Here is a 17,037-nt window from a genome sequence, read left to right on the forward strand (position 1 = left end):
ATGACAAGGACATGAAAAACAAGGATAAAGCTTTCTCTCCTGGTCAGAGTCATGGTGGATACAGGGTCTATCCTGGGAACAGTGGGAGTGAGTTGGGTTGCCAGTTCATCACAGGGCACCATGCATACACATTCACCTAGGGGCAATTTCGCATAGCTAGTCCATCAACTGGCAGGATTTTGGGACGTAGGAGGAAACTGGAGAACCTGGAGGAAACCCACATAGACACACAGAGAACGTATGATGCTCCACACAGACAGTAACCCAAACTCAGGATTGAACCAGGGATCCTGGCAACACTGCCCACTATACCACTTTCCATTCATTTTCTGTACTGCTTATCCTACACAGGGTTGCAGAGGGCTCCTATCCCAGGAAATTTGGGGCACAGGGAACCCTGAACCGGGTGCCAACTTATCACAGGGCACAATTGCACACCCATTCACATACCCATTCAAACCCTACGGACAATTTGGAAATGCCAAATCAGCCTATAACGCATGTGTTTAGACTGGGGTAGCAAACTGGAGTACCCGGAGAAATCCCTCTAAGCTTGGGGAGAACATGCAAGCTCCACGCACACAGAGTGGTCGGCAAGATTTCAACCCCCAAAGCCAAACATGAAAGGCAAATGCGCTAACCAGTAAGTCACCATTGCAACTGAGCAAATAACCTTGCTGTGACCTTCACCCCATTGGAATTCAATTCCAAAATCGAAAGAGTTCATCTGCTGGTTACAATGATAATTCCTTTTAAATCCTAAAACCATCCAACCATTCGTTCTTAAGATATGCTGGACAGACGCATACATGGAAGGACACATAGAAGGACTGATGCCAAAAATAGGAGCTAGCCAAAAAATGAGTTTCTGAACATTAGCCTGTAACTAACAGGAAGGAAGCTACTGAAGAACCTATTTCAGACATTTGACCTTGCTGTGACCTTGACCATGCTGACCACCTCACACCCAAAATCAATCAATTCATCAATTCCGTATAAATCAATCAATTCATCTAATCAATTCATCTTCCACATTAATCCTACAAACATTCAACCACTCATTCTTGAGATATATTGCACTAACAAGAATATCGGACAGACAGAAGGATGGATGGAAAAGCTGAAAATATAATCCCTCCATAATCCTTTTAGTGGCAGAGCCATAAAAAATAAAGACACATAAATATTAGAAGATTTAGAAGACCAAACAACCCAGTTGAACCAACTCAGAATGAACTTACACAAATACAATTAAATGAACTCAAAGAGTCAATTCCTACTACAGAACCTGAATACATTAAAATGTCTAGCACATTTATTTAAAAGAAGTAACAATCCTGGTTCTCAGCAGGGAACACAACAGACCCTAAAGGAAGAAAGGAAATAATGCATCTTGCAACTTTTCTGTCAAATCACACACACCAGAATACAACGTAGAAGATATCAACACCTTTATTAATAACACTGATGTAGCGATGTGACTGAGACGATTTGAGGATCAAGTAAATGACATTAACACCTGATAATAAATCTCTAGGACCTGGCGGTTACCCAGGTCCAACAGCATGTTTGCTCCTAGAACCGGTCTTAAATAGATTACCAAAGAAAAATGATAAACAACTCTCCCTACAGATAAAAATACTGCCATGAGTTTACTTCACTTATAACCCAATAGAGATTCCACCTTACCCAGCAGCTACTGCTTCCTATCACTCATTAACACTGACACAGAAATTATTAAGGTGCCGGCTGCCAGAATGAAAAGTCGTCCCATCCATAACTCATCCTGATCTAAAAGGGCTTCATTAAAAGCATGCAGTCATCCACTGACATATACATCCTTTTAACTGAATGCATTACTCATCTGTGCAAAAGTTTGACATATCTGAGAATGCAACTGATAACGTTTTGTGTGTGTGTTTATTAAATGGATCAGGTGTCTATATTTCACCTTCAGTCTCAATCAATAATGACTGGTTAATATCTCTTTTCTACCCCAGCGCTGTTGAATTCTTGCCTTTGATTGGTCAGAAAGTGTTGATTAAAATCCAATAAAAAACAAAAAATGTGTTGTGGGTTGTGGGGGGCATGGTGGCTTATCGCTTAGCACATTTGCCTCGCACCTGTAGGGTTGGGGGTTCAAATCCTGTCTCTCCGCTGTGTGCGTAGAGTTTGAATGTTCTCCCCATGCTTTGAGGGTTTCCTCAAGGTACTCCTGTTTCCTCCCCAAGTCCAAAGACATGCATTGTAAGCTGACTGCCATTTCCAAATTGTCTGTATGTGAATGGGTTGGGAGTACGTCCAGGGTGCTCCCAGCCTTGTGCCTCAAGTTCCCTGGGATACTCCTCCACAGGTGTGCTTTAAGAGGGGAGGATAATGTATGATTTTGGTATTTAAATGGTTTCTTTGCACAATAATCTATTAAGGAGCAGGTTATAATGAATGCCCTCAGACTGGGCCAAGTGCATGTGTGTGTCCCCTTAAGATGTTTGTGGATTATTCACAAATGCGGCACTTTACAGCTGTGAGTCGTTACATGCATCAGGTAGATGGCAAGAGAGCAATAGTAATGGAGCACTGCGTTTCAAAAAGGACGGAAAAGCACCAAGCGACAAGAAAACTAGTCCCATGTTGTATATATTCAAGCTTTCCGAAGCCTTGCAACAGCTTCCTGTGAGGAATCGATCGAAATTTTATGTAATCATATAAATCTGCTTTAATTGTCCCAAGTGTGTTTATGAGAAGTGTTGTAATGATGTCCATTTCGTGAGTGAATCGTTTGTTTGAGTCAGTTCATTTCAACGAATTGGAGAATCCCGTTGCTAAAACCAGTTTGAATGATTCATTCCCAAATAGAACCGATTTGATTCTCGAGTTCATTGTTCTTGTTACTTGGGGAATAAGAAATTACAAGTCGACAGCTTGTAGACATCCAGACATGTTTTTCTATAGTGTCCTTGTATGAGAAAGAGCACAATGGTGTTAATTACTTGTACTGTATATATAGTTATTTGTATATAGTTATCAATGCATAATTTCAGTTAATTTAATAAACTGTTCAAATTTAGTTCTTTATAGTCTTATTGAATATGCAATAATTGTTATGCTTATTGATAATGATTGTTTTTACATGTGGCAGTAAGAAAGGATAATTGGGGGTGGAGGCTTGGAGCCCGGAGTACAAATTAGCCAGGGGGCCCAGAAACCCTAGCGACACCCTTGCTCCTCCACAACCCTGTATAGGATAAGCAGTATGGAAAATGGATGGATGGAAGAATGGATGATGTGCTGTTTGCTAGTGTTGGCAAATTGCTGTGTTTTAAGATGAAATGCTGTTATAAGATAACAATCAGCTTCAGTGCAGTGCTGCATCACACCATGCCATGGTTGATTATTATACTGTAACAGCATCCCCTGTCATGTTTTATTTCTTATGTGTCACATTGCGTGGAGCTACTAGGCAGGGATGTCCACTCTCCTATTTCTTATTTGGCATTTTAATCAAGTCCTTATCCACAGCTTTATGTCCAAATAGAAACATTAAATGCATTCAAACAACAAGCAGAAGATCTATGTGTCTATATGCTTATAGTACTGTACATTTCGCATCCAATAATATCCTTCTCCTAAACCTCCAATTACTTTATTAACTGGAGCCAATTCACCATCTCTACACAGGAGGCAACAGTCCAAACACACTGGTAACATCACATGCTGGGGTATTATCATGTCTTTCCAACTGTCAGGATTGTTTATACTTTATTTTAATGTACTGTTAAAAACAATAGATAATGAGCTCCCACCTTGTCTAACATCTCCATACCGTATCTCTTTTTGGCTATAATTAGTGACAACACACCCAGAAACCGGAAATAATTTCCTGCCCAAATAATCCTGACCACCAAAATATAAACCTCCAAACCCCCCTCCCACCAACCCACCACCACCAATTCCTACCCACCAGCCAGCTCTTGCCTTTCATACGAAAGCTAGCAACTGAGGAAGTTGAAGGCTAGCACGTGTATTCTCTGAGAAACGTGAAGCCGGCCAAGCGCATCTTTTCGAACTGCTGCGTTGGGCATGTAAGAAACTTTGAGAAAAGTGCACTCCGCCCTCTTCCGCACACATGAGCTCACAGGAGCCTACGATGTCGCAAATGATCTCACTCTGTGACTACAGTTCACCTAAAAAATGTATATATTAAAATATACCACACTCTCTCATGAGACTCATTGGCCATATTCCACTAACATCTTTTGTAGCTACCCTTGACTCACCTTACCCCCCCACACCTCCTGTATTATAACCCCAGACCACAGGTGTATTCTGAACCCGTCAGCACGTGAGGACCTTCTAAGCCTCTTAAGCCAAAACCCCCTGCAATAACCAAGCCGATGTTCCTCGAGAATTGCTCAGGCCACTTAACACCACCAGCAGGTACTCTGTGTGGCCCTGCTGCGTACACTGACTACTAAAAGACTTTCACATCTCACACAGGCACAAACACATGGTTTCTCTCACACACACACACACACACACACACACACACACACACACACACACACACACACTCTACTACACAGTTCATAACTTAAGTTGTTCTATTCAAGTCTATCAAGTCTTAAGCTCTACTGCCTACTTAATATTAATCTCTTGTAAGGTTGTATATAGCTTTTATTGTTTTGGGGTTTTTTCTGATTGGCTGAGCCACATTCAAAGTTGTTTGAGCTTGCACCACAGCAACTGAATTGTGTTTACAGCCTAATCCCCAAATCCTGCTTTCTCATGAGGACATTGTATCTGTGCTATTTCTCTTTAGAAAAATGAGAAAAATGTGTGGAGATGTCAACAACAAAACTGTCTGTTCCGCAAAGAGAATATATAGTTAAAAGAACGAATTTTGTACTGTGTACCAACAGGAGTCATGTTGTGTTTATTTTGTTTTTGCTATTTCTAACCATCATTTGGGTATAACATGATGAAATTTCTTATCAAAGCATTAGTACTGAACTTATAGCAGATTCAGGGATCTGCAGTGCACGACATCTGATGAATTTTCTTTCAGAAACTCATTGCCAACTTCTCAGCGTTGTTCTTGCTAATAGATGTAGAGGTGTTCACACTTGGTTATTCATCACCAAGATCATCAAACAAGCTTATAGGATATATGAGACCATAAGCCATTATGTCCATGGACTGTGTGCTTAACAACCAAAGCTTACTGTACATTGTGTGGTAAACAAATAGTGCCTAACAACACCTTCACCTGTGATAAAATCATTGCAACACAATCCCCCCCCCCCCCCCCCCCATTGTTGGAGGAGACCAGATATAATGTTTCTATATAAAATTTGTCTAGATAGATAGATTGTGTGGATAGATATATAGATAGACTTTTGCTTTTGTGTTTTTGTACTTTTTTAATTACTTTTCATAACTTGTGATTTTTTAAAATAACTTTTATGACTTTTATAAAACTATGTTTTATAAAACAAAAATGTTTCTGAACACTTACTACTTTGAACAAGAGAACTAGACTGTAGTAACATGTACTATTTTACATGTAAAACATGTTGCATTAGATTCGTTTTGCATTCTAAAAACATTCGCATAAGAATGATGTAAATTGGGACGAAGGGCACATCTCGTTATCCATGACATTAAATGACGTTAAATCTCTCAGACACTCACTGAACAGAACAGACACAGAGAGAGGTGTGAGTGCAGCAGGAAAGCAAGACTTTGCGCTTGCAGGACAGTACTGGAGACATTTGGAAAGTTTCTAAGGTTTGTCCAAAAAGACCTTTTTTCCCCTGAAAAGTCGCTAAGTTGGCAACTGGTCTGCACTGACAGCTAGATAAAACGCAGGCTAAGCTCTGCCTCTCCCTAGCAAAAAGAAAATACAGAGGGAGAGGGAATGCGGGGTTTTTCATTTATGCACATTCTATTTGAAAAACAATAAAATACACCGAATACCTAAATGATACCCTGTCTGTGTTTTTTCTTGAAAACAATTTGCGCCCACCTTCCGATCTCTCCCCCGTATGAGAACCACTGGTCTATGCCATTACCACACATTTTTACACATTCATTCATTCATGCAATCATTCATCTTCACTAACCGCTAAATCCTGTTTATGGTCGCAGTGGGTCTGGAGTCTATCCTGGGAACAATGGGCACAAGTCAGAGCTACACTCTGGATGGGATGCCAGTCCATTACAGGGCACCATGCATACACACATTAACCATAGAGCCAAGTGGGATGTTTTTGGGAGGTAGAAGAAAACCCGAGAACCCAAAGGAACCCATGTCACCATTGGGAGAACTTGTGAAACCACACACAGGTACCATGTTTCTGTGAGGCAGCAAAATGTTGTGCCACTGTGCCACCCATATATACAATTTAAAAAAATTATTACAATGTAGTGCTCAGTTGTGTTTAAAAATACATTTTGACATTCTGTGTTTGGGATAATGCGTTTGTTAAGTCCCTGAAAATAACTTATTAGGTTGTCGTTAAAGCTCAGCTAAATTCTTTTTTAGCTTTGGTTGCTTAAATGTTTTTTTTTTTTTTTTTTAAACCCTTAAAGTGTTTTTTTTTACTAAGAAGTTTTACCCTGTCAATCCAACTTCATTGGTTTTCAGAATGAGGTACAATGAGGGAACCCTGTTGTTTAAAACATAGTTGTATGATTATAGTGCAAAAACTGAAGAACATGTGGGAAAAGTGGATGACAATCTAATTCACATTAATCACTGGTGTCTTTCTAAATCAGGGAGATGGAGAAAACAAGCTGTGTTATCACTGATTAAAACTGTCTCACATGCATCTTTTCCTTAGGAAAAATCTCCCAGAGAGTCTTTTGAATTTGCTCGGCTGTGTCTCGCGAAGTAGACAACAGCTACGATTGCTTACTTAAAGTTATAAATGTATCAGAATAGATTTTCTCAATAGCTGCAAATGAAAATTTCATCGTGCCTGAAAATCCAATTACTTCTGGATTCATAAACAAGCATTAATGGATTACGCAGAGATCAAATCTAATCATGATGCCATTTGTTTTAGAATTTCTATTAGTCAGAGTGAAGGCAGGAGTTAAGCATCTTTTTCCCTATCTCTAGACTGAGTGCAGAAAATAATAATTTGAGAACGGCTGAGAGGGATAAAGGAGTGTGCTGAGTTTCACCTTGCCCAACGTATTCTACTGTCTCGGGCCCGTAGTGCATCCGTGCTTCCTGCTCATAGGCTGTAAGCGTCTCGCTGGAGCTGTAGCATTTCTGTTGGGCCACGTGACACTTGTCTGCACCTATAGAGGACGTGGCATAGTGAGGTTCTTTCCTGCACCTGGCTCGCGTCAGAGAGCGGTGCCGCTTCTCCTTCATATCCATCCCAGCAGCCAATCAGCTCACAGGAGAGCAATGTAGGTTACGTTAATCACCTGGAAAAGGGGAAGGAGAAGGAAGAAAAAAACACAAGTGAGTGCAAACTGTTTTCTCACCTTCGAAATTAATTTCCTAGAGTTATGAGATGTACCTGTAGATTTTTTCCCTGGGTCACTAGAGATATTAGGCTAACTAGCAAAGGCCCAGTTTGTCAATGTGAACCATTTTCTTCTGTCATTGTGAACTATAAAACCCAAAAAAGGTATTGCTGTCTGGTGTATACATCAATATTCATCCAGTGTTGATCAGTTTGAATTCACCTTGTATAAAGGGATATAACCAATAACGTGTCTTATTCACAGTGATGTACTGTATAGTAACAAAGAAGAACTACATTTTGGGAACGTTTCATTAATTTACTTGTCTATAAATGTTTGTCAACTTTTCCTTCACTCCGTTCCAAAAGCAAACGGTTATTTTTCTATTCTGCTAAACTTTCACAGAGGCCTTTGTTACTTCCTGTAATCTTAGCTCTTTCATGCTGCCCACTCTCCATTATTTCTTGGCTATACATCACCACAACTGCTTTTCATGTCTGACAATCAGCTCCTAACGCTCAAAAATCAGACTCATTTTACAAGCATCACTACTTTTTACCTCAACAAGGAAAACTCCAAGAGTATCACTGGGGTAAGAAAGCTGTTAGAGCTATTACCATTAGTTTTCAGTTCAACTTTTGGGCTATATTTTAACAATTAACCTTTCCCAACAACATAGTCTAGTTGCAAATTAGCTGTCTAGTTTTAGCCCTACTTAGGATCGCAGTGAAGTGACAGAAATGTTCTAAGTAAAAAGGAAACCATGACACGGCATGCTGTTTGTCAATAATCATTCAAATCAATGAAAATGTACACTTTTATAATAATAGTGTAACAGCCACAACAAGTGGAGGCAAATGCTTGGGACCCCGAGTTTAGAGAGTCCCTCTCAAAACTATAACTCTACAACGTATTAGAATGAGCACATGGATATAAAGCATTGACTTGAATTATAACCAGCAGTACTGTCAGAGCTATTGCTTTAGCAAATGAATCAACACTCTGAACACCTGACCAATCAGAATAAACTCAACAGTGATGCAGTATAATAACATTTAGATAAGGTCAGATATAGGTAAACATCAACTTGAGTAGTTTTCTCATAGATTTCCTTAACATTTATTTGAGTATGTTTTTTTTACTGCTGAATATTAGAAATACAGTCCCCTCCAAAACTATTGGAACAGCAAGGCAAATTCGTTTATAAAAGAATTGGAAGTTGTAAAAGCCTGGAAAAGAATCACAAAAGAAGAAACGAACAATTTGTTGATGTCAATGAGTCGTATTCGTAGATGCAAGGGATATGCAACATAATATTAAATGTTATGTACTTTAATTTACTTCAAGACTTATTTGTTCCTATATTTTTGCTCATCTAAAAGCTTGGTTCTATGTTTTATGTTGTTTAACACATATATACATGTGAAAACCAGGAAATAAAAGCTGAAATCGTTAACTCTCGTCTCATATCCATCTATAGATCTCAAACCTAAATGTCTTTGGTGTATGGCACAAACAAAAAATGAATTGGCCTTGCCGTTCCAATAGTTCCGGAGGGGACTGTAAAAACAGTCGCTCTATTAAAACAGATTGTGTGTAATAATATTTCAAAATGTTACTGGGAGTCACATTCAGACAAGCCATGCTTAAATGAATGCATAAGTCTTTTACACTATGCTGACATGTTGCACTAGTGTAACTCAACAATACAAATGGACACATTTCCCCGTCCATATACCTCCATCAAACAAACTTGTGTTTGTCTCAAATCTCAAACTTATGCACTACTCTAGATTGTTACTGAGTACTAACACTAACCAGTTTTCCTATTACAGTTAGTGTTGGAATTTTAAAAACCTCTCATGTTGTCGTCTGGATTTTCGAATGTAAGGTCAGAGTTTTCGATTAGAGAACCATGACAGCAATCATGATGACAGTGAAAATTTTTTAAGCAAGACAGAGCTCATCAGTGTGTTTAACATTGCTGTGCATAAAATCGCTAAAAATTGACATACCAACGTTTCAGAGCTTTCACATACAGGTGCTATCTACTAAAATAAAAGTTAACCAAAAATAAAATTAGGCTAAATGTATTCCCAAGTCATCATGCTTGCTGTCAAAGCAAATGCTACTGTCCAAACATTGAGCCTGCATCTTGAGATGTTGAGAAGCTATGTGATGACCCGTAGAGCTAATTCTGTATTTGCGACAGACAGATGAATGACAGGGACCATTAGACACTGCGAAACACCATAAACAACCTCATCCATACACAAACAGAACCTGATGACTGCAGATCAAGCCCAGGCTGAGGCGCACCAGCAGGGGGGAGGTGAGCGGAGATAGTGACTCGCCATCTTATTATCACCCGCCAAGAGCAAAGTGAGAGAATGCACGAAGGAGATGCATAGAGAGAGAGAGGGAGAGAGAAAGAGAGAGAGAGAGAGATGGCCATCCGCCCTCTTCGACACCCTCCTACTCTGCATCTGTGACTTGGTGGTGAGTCATCACCGGGGACTCTCATCAGACCGTTTGTCATTGGCTCGGTACATAGAAACCCTTCCTACAGAAACACTCAGCTATTGTTATCATCAGGAATAGAAAATACTTGAGAAATTGTACTTGTACAATTTCACCTAATTGGCTAGGCAGCAAGTCAAATTGTAGCTAATAATAAATATCTGTTGTTTATAGGATATTTTACTTATGATTAATTCATTACTGAATTATGTCAGTCATGCATATGAGCAGCAAACTTACAGAGACTGAATATTCTCAGGCAAAAACAATATAACAGTTATAACAGTTTTCGATTCGTAATAAAAGTTCATCTTCACATGAAAACATTCCATTAACATAATTTCCTCAGTTTAAAACATTTATTTATTTTTTTTACTATTTCATACTTGGCTACATTTAAAAGTTGTAGCTTTCACTTGGCTGGATACTCTGGATACTTTTAATTGAGAAAGATTTTGACTCCTACTCTCTATATCTATAAATATATATCGATATAAATAAATATCTATAAAACCCAATCTGAATTAGGCTTGGTCTGAAGAACATGGAGTGTTCTAATGACACAAAAGCTGCATAGCAGGTACAAGACAAAATGTCTTAATAATCAGTCCCTCCAGGATTTAGCAATTTTGCAATTTAAGAAATGAAGGCAAAATCAAGCAAACGCCGCAATTTTCTAAATTAGTGTAGATTTTGGGCAAAGATGCATTATGTGACATCATCACAACGTGCATTCAGCCAAAGCCCTCTTCGATTCACATGCGTTGAACATCGTAGGTACAGCTAAAAGGTTTCATTTACCATTAAATGTCACTGTGAAAGACAAAGCAACTTTGTGCAATTGCAATTTCCCCAATTCAATAGTTTTCCGCAATAAAACACAAACTCTGCATGTTCCATTACAAATAATAATTTTAAAAAAGCAGCAAAATCAAGCATTTTTGGCCACAACAATCACAAAACTACTCCACAAAATCCTGTACGGACTGAATAAAGCACAGGATTGAGTGTGCTGCTGTAGAGACTTCCATGTACACAGAGCAGGAAATGGCTTTGTAATGTTTTAAGTGCTTACTTAGGACACAGATGTCTCGGTTTATTTAAACACTCAATCAGCACTATTCAGACACTAAAGAGCCAATTATATGATATTTAGTGGCAAATCAATGCACAAGCGCCTCGAAAAAGCAGCACTGTAACATACATCGAACGAACACATATCACATGCTGGCCAGTCAATACTCTCATTGAAGCTTTAAGCATGTTTAGATAAGGGCAAGGCCTTTGAGTGGTGTTCACTGATCAACAATTTGTATTCATGCTGTATAAATACATGGAGCATGTACGGCGCATGCTAATTATGTAAAGCATTCAGGCTTTGGGAAATGTGCTAATTGGATCCACATCTGCGGTTAGCTGTGATAGTATGGCCTTGGTCTAGATTGACCGTGAATTATAGAAAGTATACACAAAAAATCATAACTCTAATCCAGGGAATTTATTTTTTTTTTTTCTTTTTCAACCTGCTGCCAAATGTTAGACTGGTCCTCACAGTCAGCAGTGGTTTGAAAGATATGAAAAAGACCAAGCGTCAATTTAACAATACTTTTCCATAATACTGTAATAGATGTTATGGTTACGGTAACAAGATGTAATTCTAAATTTGTTGTTTTTTCTAATTTACCCATACTAAAAACCTGTCTTCAATTTGATTCCCCTAATTGCAGGTCATGATATTAAATAAGAACTAAAATATATCATTTCTCAATGGCTCAAACATGAAACTGTTAGGGTTGAGCAGTGCATTATATCATGAGGTCTCAGTGATGGCATAATACAAAAGATGTGCGCCAAACTGACAGTTGGTTACAACAAATAATCTGATGTGGATGCCAAAAATGAAACTAGAACTGTTTTTATACTAGACGGTATGGCTCAGCAAACTTCTTTAGCAGTGTGGTGACTGACAAAATTACTTTCTCGGTTCAAATGTCTCTTGGCACCACAGATTTATCACATAATTAATTTAGTTGGCATTTGTTTATACAACCCCAATTCCAAAAAAGTTGGGACACTATGTAAAATGTAAAGAAAAACAGAATGCAATGATTTGCAAATCTCATAAACCCATGTGTTATTCACAATAGAACATAGGAAACTGAGGAACCGAGGAAACGTACCATTTTAAGGAAAAAACAAGGTAATTTTTAATTTGATGGCCACAGCACATCTCAGAAAAGTTGGGACAGGGGTAACAAAAGGCTGGAAGAGTAAGTGTTACTAAAAGGAAACAGCTGGAGGAACATTTTGCAACTAATTAGGTTAATTGGCAACAGGTTAGTAACATGATTGGGTATAAAAAGTGTATCGCAGAGAGGCAGAGTCTCTCAGAAGTCAATATGAGATGGACTCTGGATGGAACCATATGTTGCTCTAAAACCTGTATATTCCAGATGTGCAAGCTGCCCATTCCATAGGCACTAATGCATCCCCATACGATCAGAGATGCAGGCTTTTGAATTGAGCGCTGATAAAATGCCGAATGGTCCCTCTCCTCTTTAATCCTCTTTAGTTTAGAGGACGCGGCATCAAAAAGAATTTAAAATTTCGATTTGTCTGAACACAGAACAGTTTTCCACTTTGCCTCAGTCCATTTTAAATGAGCTTTGGCCCAGAGAAGATGGCGGTGTTTCTGGATCCTGTTCACATATGGCTTTTTCTTTGCATGATAGAGCTTTAACCAGCATTTGTGGGTGGCACTGCGAACTGTGTTCACAGACACTGAGTTCTGGAGGTGTCTCTGAGCCCATGCAGTGATTTCTTTTACAGAATCATGCCTGTTTTTAATGCAGTGCCGCCTGAGGGCCCGAAGATCACAGGCATGCAATACTGATTTTCACCCTTGTCCCTTGCGCACAGTGTTTTCTCCAGATCCTTGGAATCTTTTGATGATTTTATGTACTATAGATGGTGAGATATTCATAGTCTCTGCAATTTTAAGAAGAGGAACATTATTCTGAAATTGTTCCACAAATTGTAGATGTAGTTTTTTGCAGATTGGTGAACCCCTGCCCACTTTTACTTCTGAAAGATATTCTTTTTATACGTAATCATGTTATTGACCTGCTGCCAATTAACCTCCAACTGTTTCTTTTTAGTAACACTTAGTTTTCCGGCCTTTTGTTGCCCCGTCCCAACTTTTTTTTAGATGTGTTACGGCCATCAAATTAAAAATTATCTTTTTTTATGGTACATTTCCTCAGTTTAAACATTTGATATGTTTTCTATGTTCTATTGTGAATAACATATGGGTTTATGAGATTTGCAAATCACTGCATTCTATTTTTATTTACATTTTACACAGTGCCCCAACTTTTTTGGAACTGGGGTTGTATTTATTTACCATTTTTTAAAATTTATTGTCACTGATTTAACTCGACGTTCCATTCTGAAAAACCACAAGATACATAAAAAAGCCGTCCTTAATTTAGGCAGGATTCAAAATGGCTTCCTATTCACTGTCTGTTCACAACATACAGCATGTAATAACATACACCAGCATATGAGATTTTGCAAAAAGTGCAGGACATATGTTTTGATGTATTTTATCATCGTCTGGCATGGTCTTTCTCTCCATTTCTACTAAGGTCAAAGTATTGGCACCCTTGACTTCATCTGGGTTGCTTGTACGTTTCTGAATAGTTTCAACTTCTATGTCAGATCAACAGACCAAAATAATGTATTCGAAACATCACAGCTCTAATCAACATTCTCTAGCAAGTGTAAGTACTAATTTATACTTACTAAACACATCATCTGTCATCAATAATTCATGTTATTGTGGTCACATGCAATGGAAAAAACACAAAATCTAGCCAGTGGGTGTTTGTCAGCTGTTAAGTACTCTTAATGTTCCCTTCAAATGCAAAGTTTTATTTATGCCATAATGCTGTAGGATGGCTGTCACATTTGTACAGAACGAAGGCATCACTGATACCATTTTTTCATTTTTTATATAACATTGATTTCAAACTCAAAGTATCGGCTCATACTTATCCGAGACCACTTGCAAATGTTATCAGAGCACACACCTTCCCTGTGTCTCTCCACCCAACACTGATGTATGCATATAGTATCACTGATCTATGACATTTCTCCTCTTCCTCCTCATTTATTTAATGGTATATTGCATGGAACTCCATCATATGATGTTTAGAAGTTAATTAAAATTATTTCTGCTTGGGCAATGTCTACCCTTCGATGATTAACCAAAAAGCAATGTGGCAGATGGATTCATATACATAAAGTTGAACTCTGAGTGCATCATGTAGTGCATGGAGCCAACAAAGTTCTCCATTGAAATGAATATGAAATGAGTGGTATTGCGAATGTACTAATAGTAACCAAGCCCTCTCGTGTTAGTAAACATGATACATGTTCATGGCAAAAAATAAAAGAAAAAATCAAGGCAGAAAATGTGTAAAATTTGATTATATTTGATAAATTTTAAGATCCTGAAACTCAGTAGCAGATGGTATAGAACAATATTTCCCACCAATATACATAGGTTATACTTTGACAAGTCTTGTTAGTTGATGCCCATCAAATATATTTTGTCCATGTCCAAAGCTTTAAATTTTATGTACCAATTTAGGGGTTGTGGGACAGGAGCTATAAAAGAGCAGAAGAATAGAGGAAGTAGAGAAAATAGCAGTAATGTAGTAATGACCTAACAGAAACAAAGGACAATAGAGAAGAACCTGAGAAACCTGGTAAAGCTTCTCCTACTCGGCTAATTTTTTATATTAAATGGGTAGCAAGTTACTTTAAATTATATTGTAATCTAAAAGCACTGATCACACAAAAATACCCACCCCTCAATTCAGACCTGAGGGAAACACCTCAGAACTGTGGCTAAAGTAGAAGTGGTTCACAACAGTAATATAAAACATACAGGATTATATACAGAAACCTATACAGAGAAGGCAGCAGGCCAACAAGTTCAAACATGCCTATTAAGGCTCCTGAGTGGCAGAACATCGTCGATCATGATCGAAGATCGTGAGTTTGAATGCCAATGATGTCACAGCCATTCATGGCCAGGAGTCAAGGGAGCAAAAATAGCCAAGCTCTCTAGATGGAAGGGATGATATATTCACTCCCCTGTCAATCATAGTTACACTAACCAATCGTGGGTGTCGGTGAGCTCATGAATACGAAAGAGGGCAGATAGCCCTTACCTCTGAATGCGATATATTGCTCTGTGGCACAGTGTGAAGGGATACGGTTGGCTGGCTCAGAGGAAGCCTCCAGGATTTAGCGATTTTGCGATTGCAGAAATTAACGCAAGATAAAGCAAACTCTGCAATATTTGGAAGAGCTTGCAATTTTTTCAAAAATGCAGCAGATTTTTCACAGATTTGGACCAAGATGTGTCATGTGACATCTGCACAATGTGCAATCAGTCAAAGCCATCTTCGATTCCCATGTGTCGAATATGAGTACAGCTAAAAGGTCTCATTTACCAACAAATTTCAGTGCAAAACAATTTTGTGCAATTGAAATTTTGCCAATTCAAGTAGTTTTCTACTAAAAAAACCCACAAAAATCTCAGCTAATTGCGTCAATTTTGAAAATAGATGCAGCAAAATAAAGCATTGTTGGCCGCAACAATCACAAAATCCTGTATGGACTGATGTATTAGCTTTTACGCTCCCCAGTGCATAGTTGTCTTGTGATATGGGAGAGCTGGCTGGTGGGTGGGACGTGGCAGGTGAGAAATTTGAGGAGAAAATGTGGCCATGTTTCTTACTGAAGAACTGAAGAACCAAAAAGCTAGAAAAGGAATCCCCCACAGGTCATGTTTGCTGACAAAAAAGTGGTAGTGGTGAAAAGCATGGCCTCTCAGGCAGGAATGTAGTGGAGACTTGCTCTCAGTATCAATAAGTAATAATCAAGCTGAGCAGTCATCTTCCTGGCAAACTGAGGAAGTTTCTGTCGTGGGGCTCCATTAAAATTAATCCACTAAAATCCACCTCGGGCAGTGCAGAGCACGACTCAAAAGTCCACAGCACGAGCCATGCTGCCACTGAACAGCAGCCGGCTGACAATAAATGGACTACGGTTTAGCAAGGAAGAGAACAAAGTAGAGCATAGAGTAAAAGAACCAGAGAAAGTAGTGTCTTCAGTTTCAGTGATGTAGCGTAGAAAGAAGTGTAGAGGACGAGTGCACAGAGTGGCTTTTAAACTCTGAGGACTGGGAAAAACACAAGGGTGAGGTTTTTAGAGGAGCATAATAGTGAGTTCCCGTTGAAGGCAATTGGCAGTTATGGATAAGAACCAGAGGAACAGATCTATGCTAACAGATTCACACCTTTAACACACTACAGCAGTAATTCAGTAAGCAATGAGTAAGGGTGATGGTGCTTCAACACCTCTCTAGAACATACAAGTGTTTCTAGGACACATTAAATAGCACTACACAGGTTAACCTATTTGGTACATTTCATACCAAATCACTTCACCAGAGCGGAAAAAAGAAAGATTTCAAGTGCTGCGAAGGCCTCAGAAATTAAATCAAGTCGGCATTTAGCTGACTGTTGATTCTGGCAAAACATGTGAGGTGGAGACGTAGGTTGTGTTCTCAATGATCTAATTGAAATGGTCCTTTTAGCTGAAAATGTCAGAAGTGAAGTTACAAATTATCACAGCATTCAGCCAAAGTGAGCGGTGGATTTTTTTTTTTTCAGCCATTTTTTTCTTCTTCTTTTTAGTCTCCAAGAACGTATTGGAGATGTCTATTTCTGATTCCACAAATAGGAGGTAAAGTGGAAATGTCAAATCCTCCTCTTCTTCCTCATGTATGAAGGATGTGAAGGGAATTTTTCTGCCAGATTCTCAAGGTACAGTGTGGTGCAGTGCACCAGGGTTTCTGTAATTCAGACTGAAGACAGAGTGAAGACTAGCTGGAGTGTAGAACATCTCAGGAGAAACCACAGCGTGGTTCACCTTTTCCTCTAGTCCTGAGGCAAGAAT

General features: G+C 38.8%; 1 protein-coding gene across 1 annotated transcript in view; it reads right to left on the minus strand.

Moving 5' to 3' along the window:
• Nucleotides 1-17,037, minus strand: part of tenm2b (teneurin transmembrane protein 2b) — a 345,071-nt gene that overhangs the window by 278,481 nt on the left and 49,553 nt on the right. Inside the window, exon 2 of the mRNA XM_017493324.3 lies at nt 7,189-7,440. Coding sequence (XP_017348813.2) covers nt 7,189-7,390 — 202 coding nt within the window. The 5' untranslated portion in view covers nt 7,391-7,440. The remainder of the gene's footprint in view (nt 1-7,188; nt 7,441-17,037) is intronic.

This window comes from Ictalurus punctatus, chromosome 18 (assembly GCF_001660625.3).
Source record: "Ictalurus punctatus breed USDA103 chromosome 18, Coco_2.0, whole genome shotgun sequence".
Taxonomy (NCBI): Eukaryota; Metazoa; Chordata; class Actinopteri; order Siluriformes; family Ictaluridae; genus Ictalurus; species Ictalurus punctatus.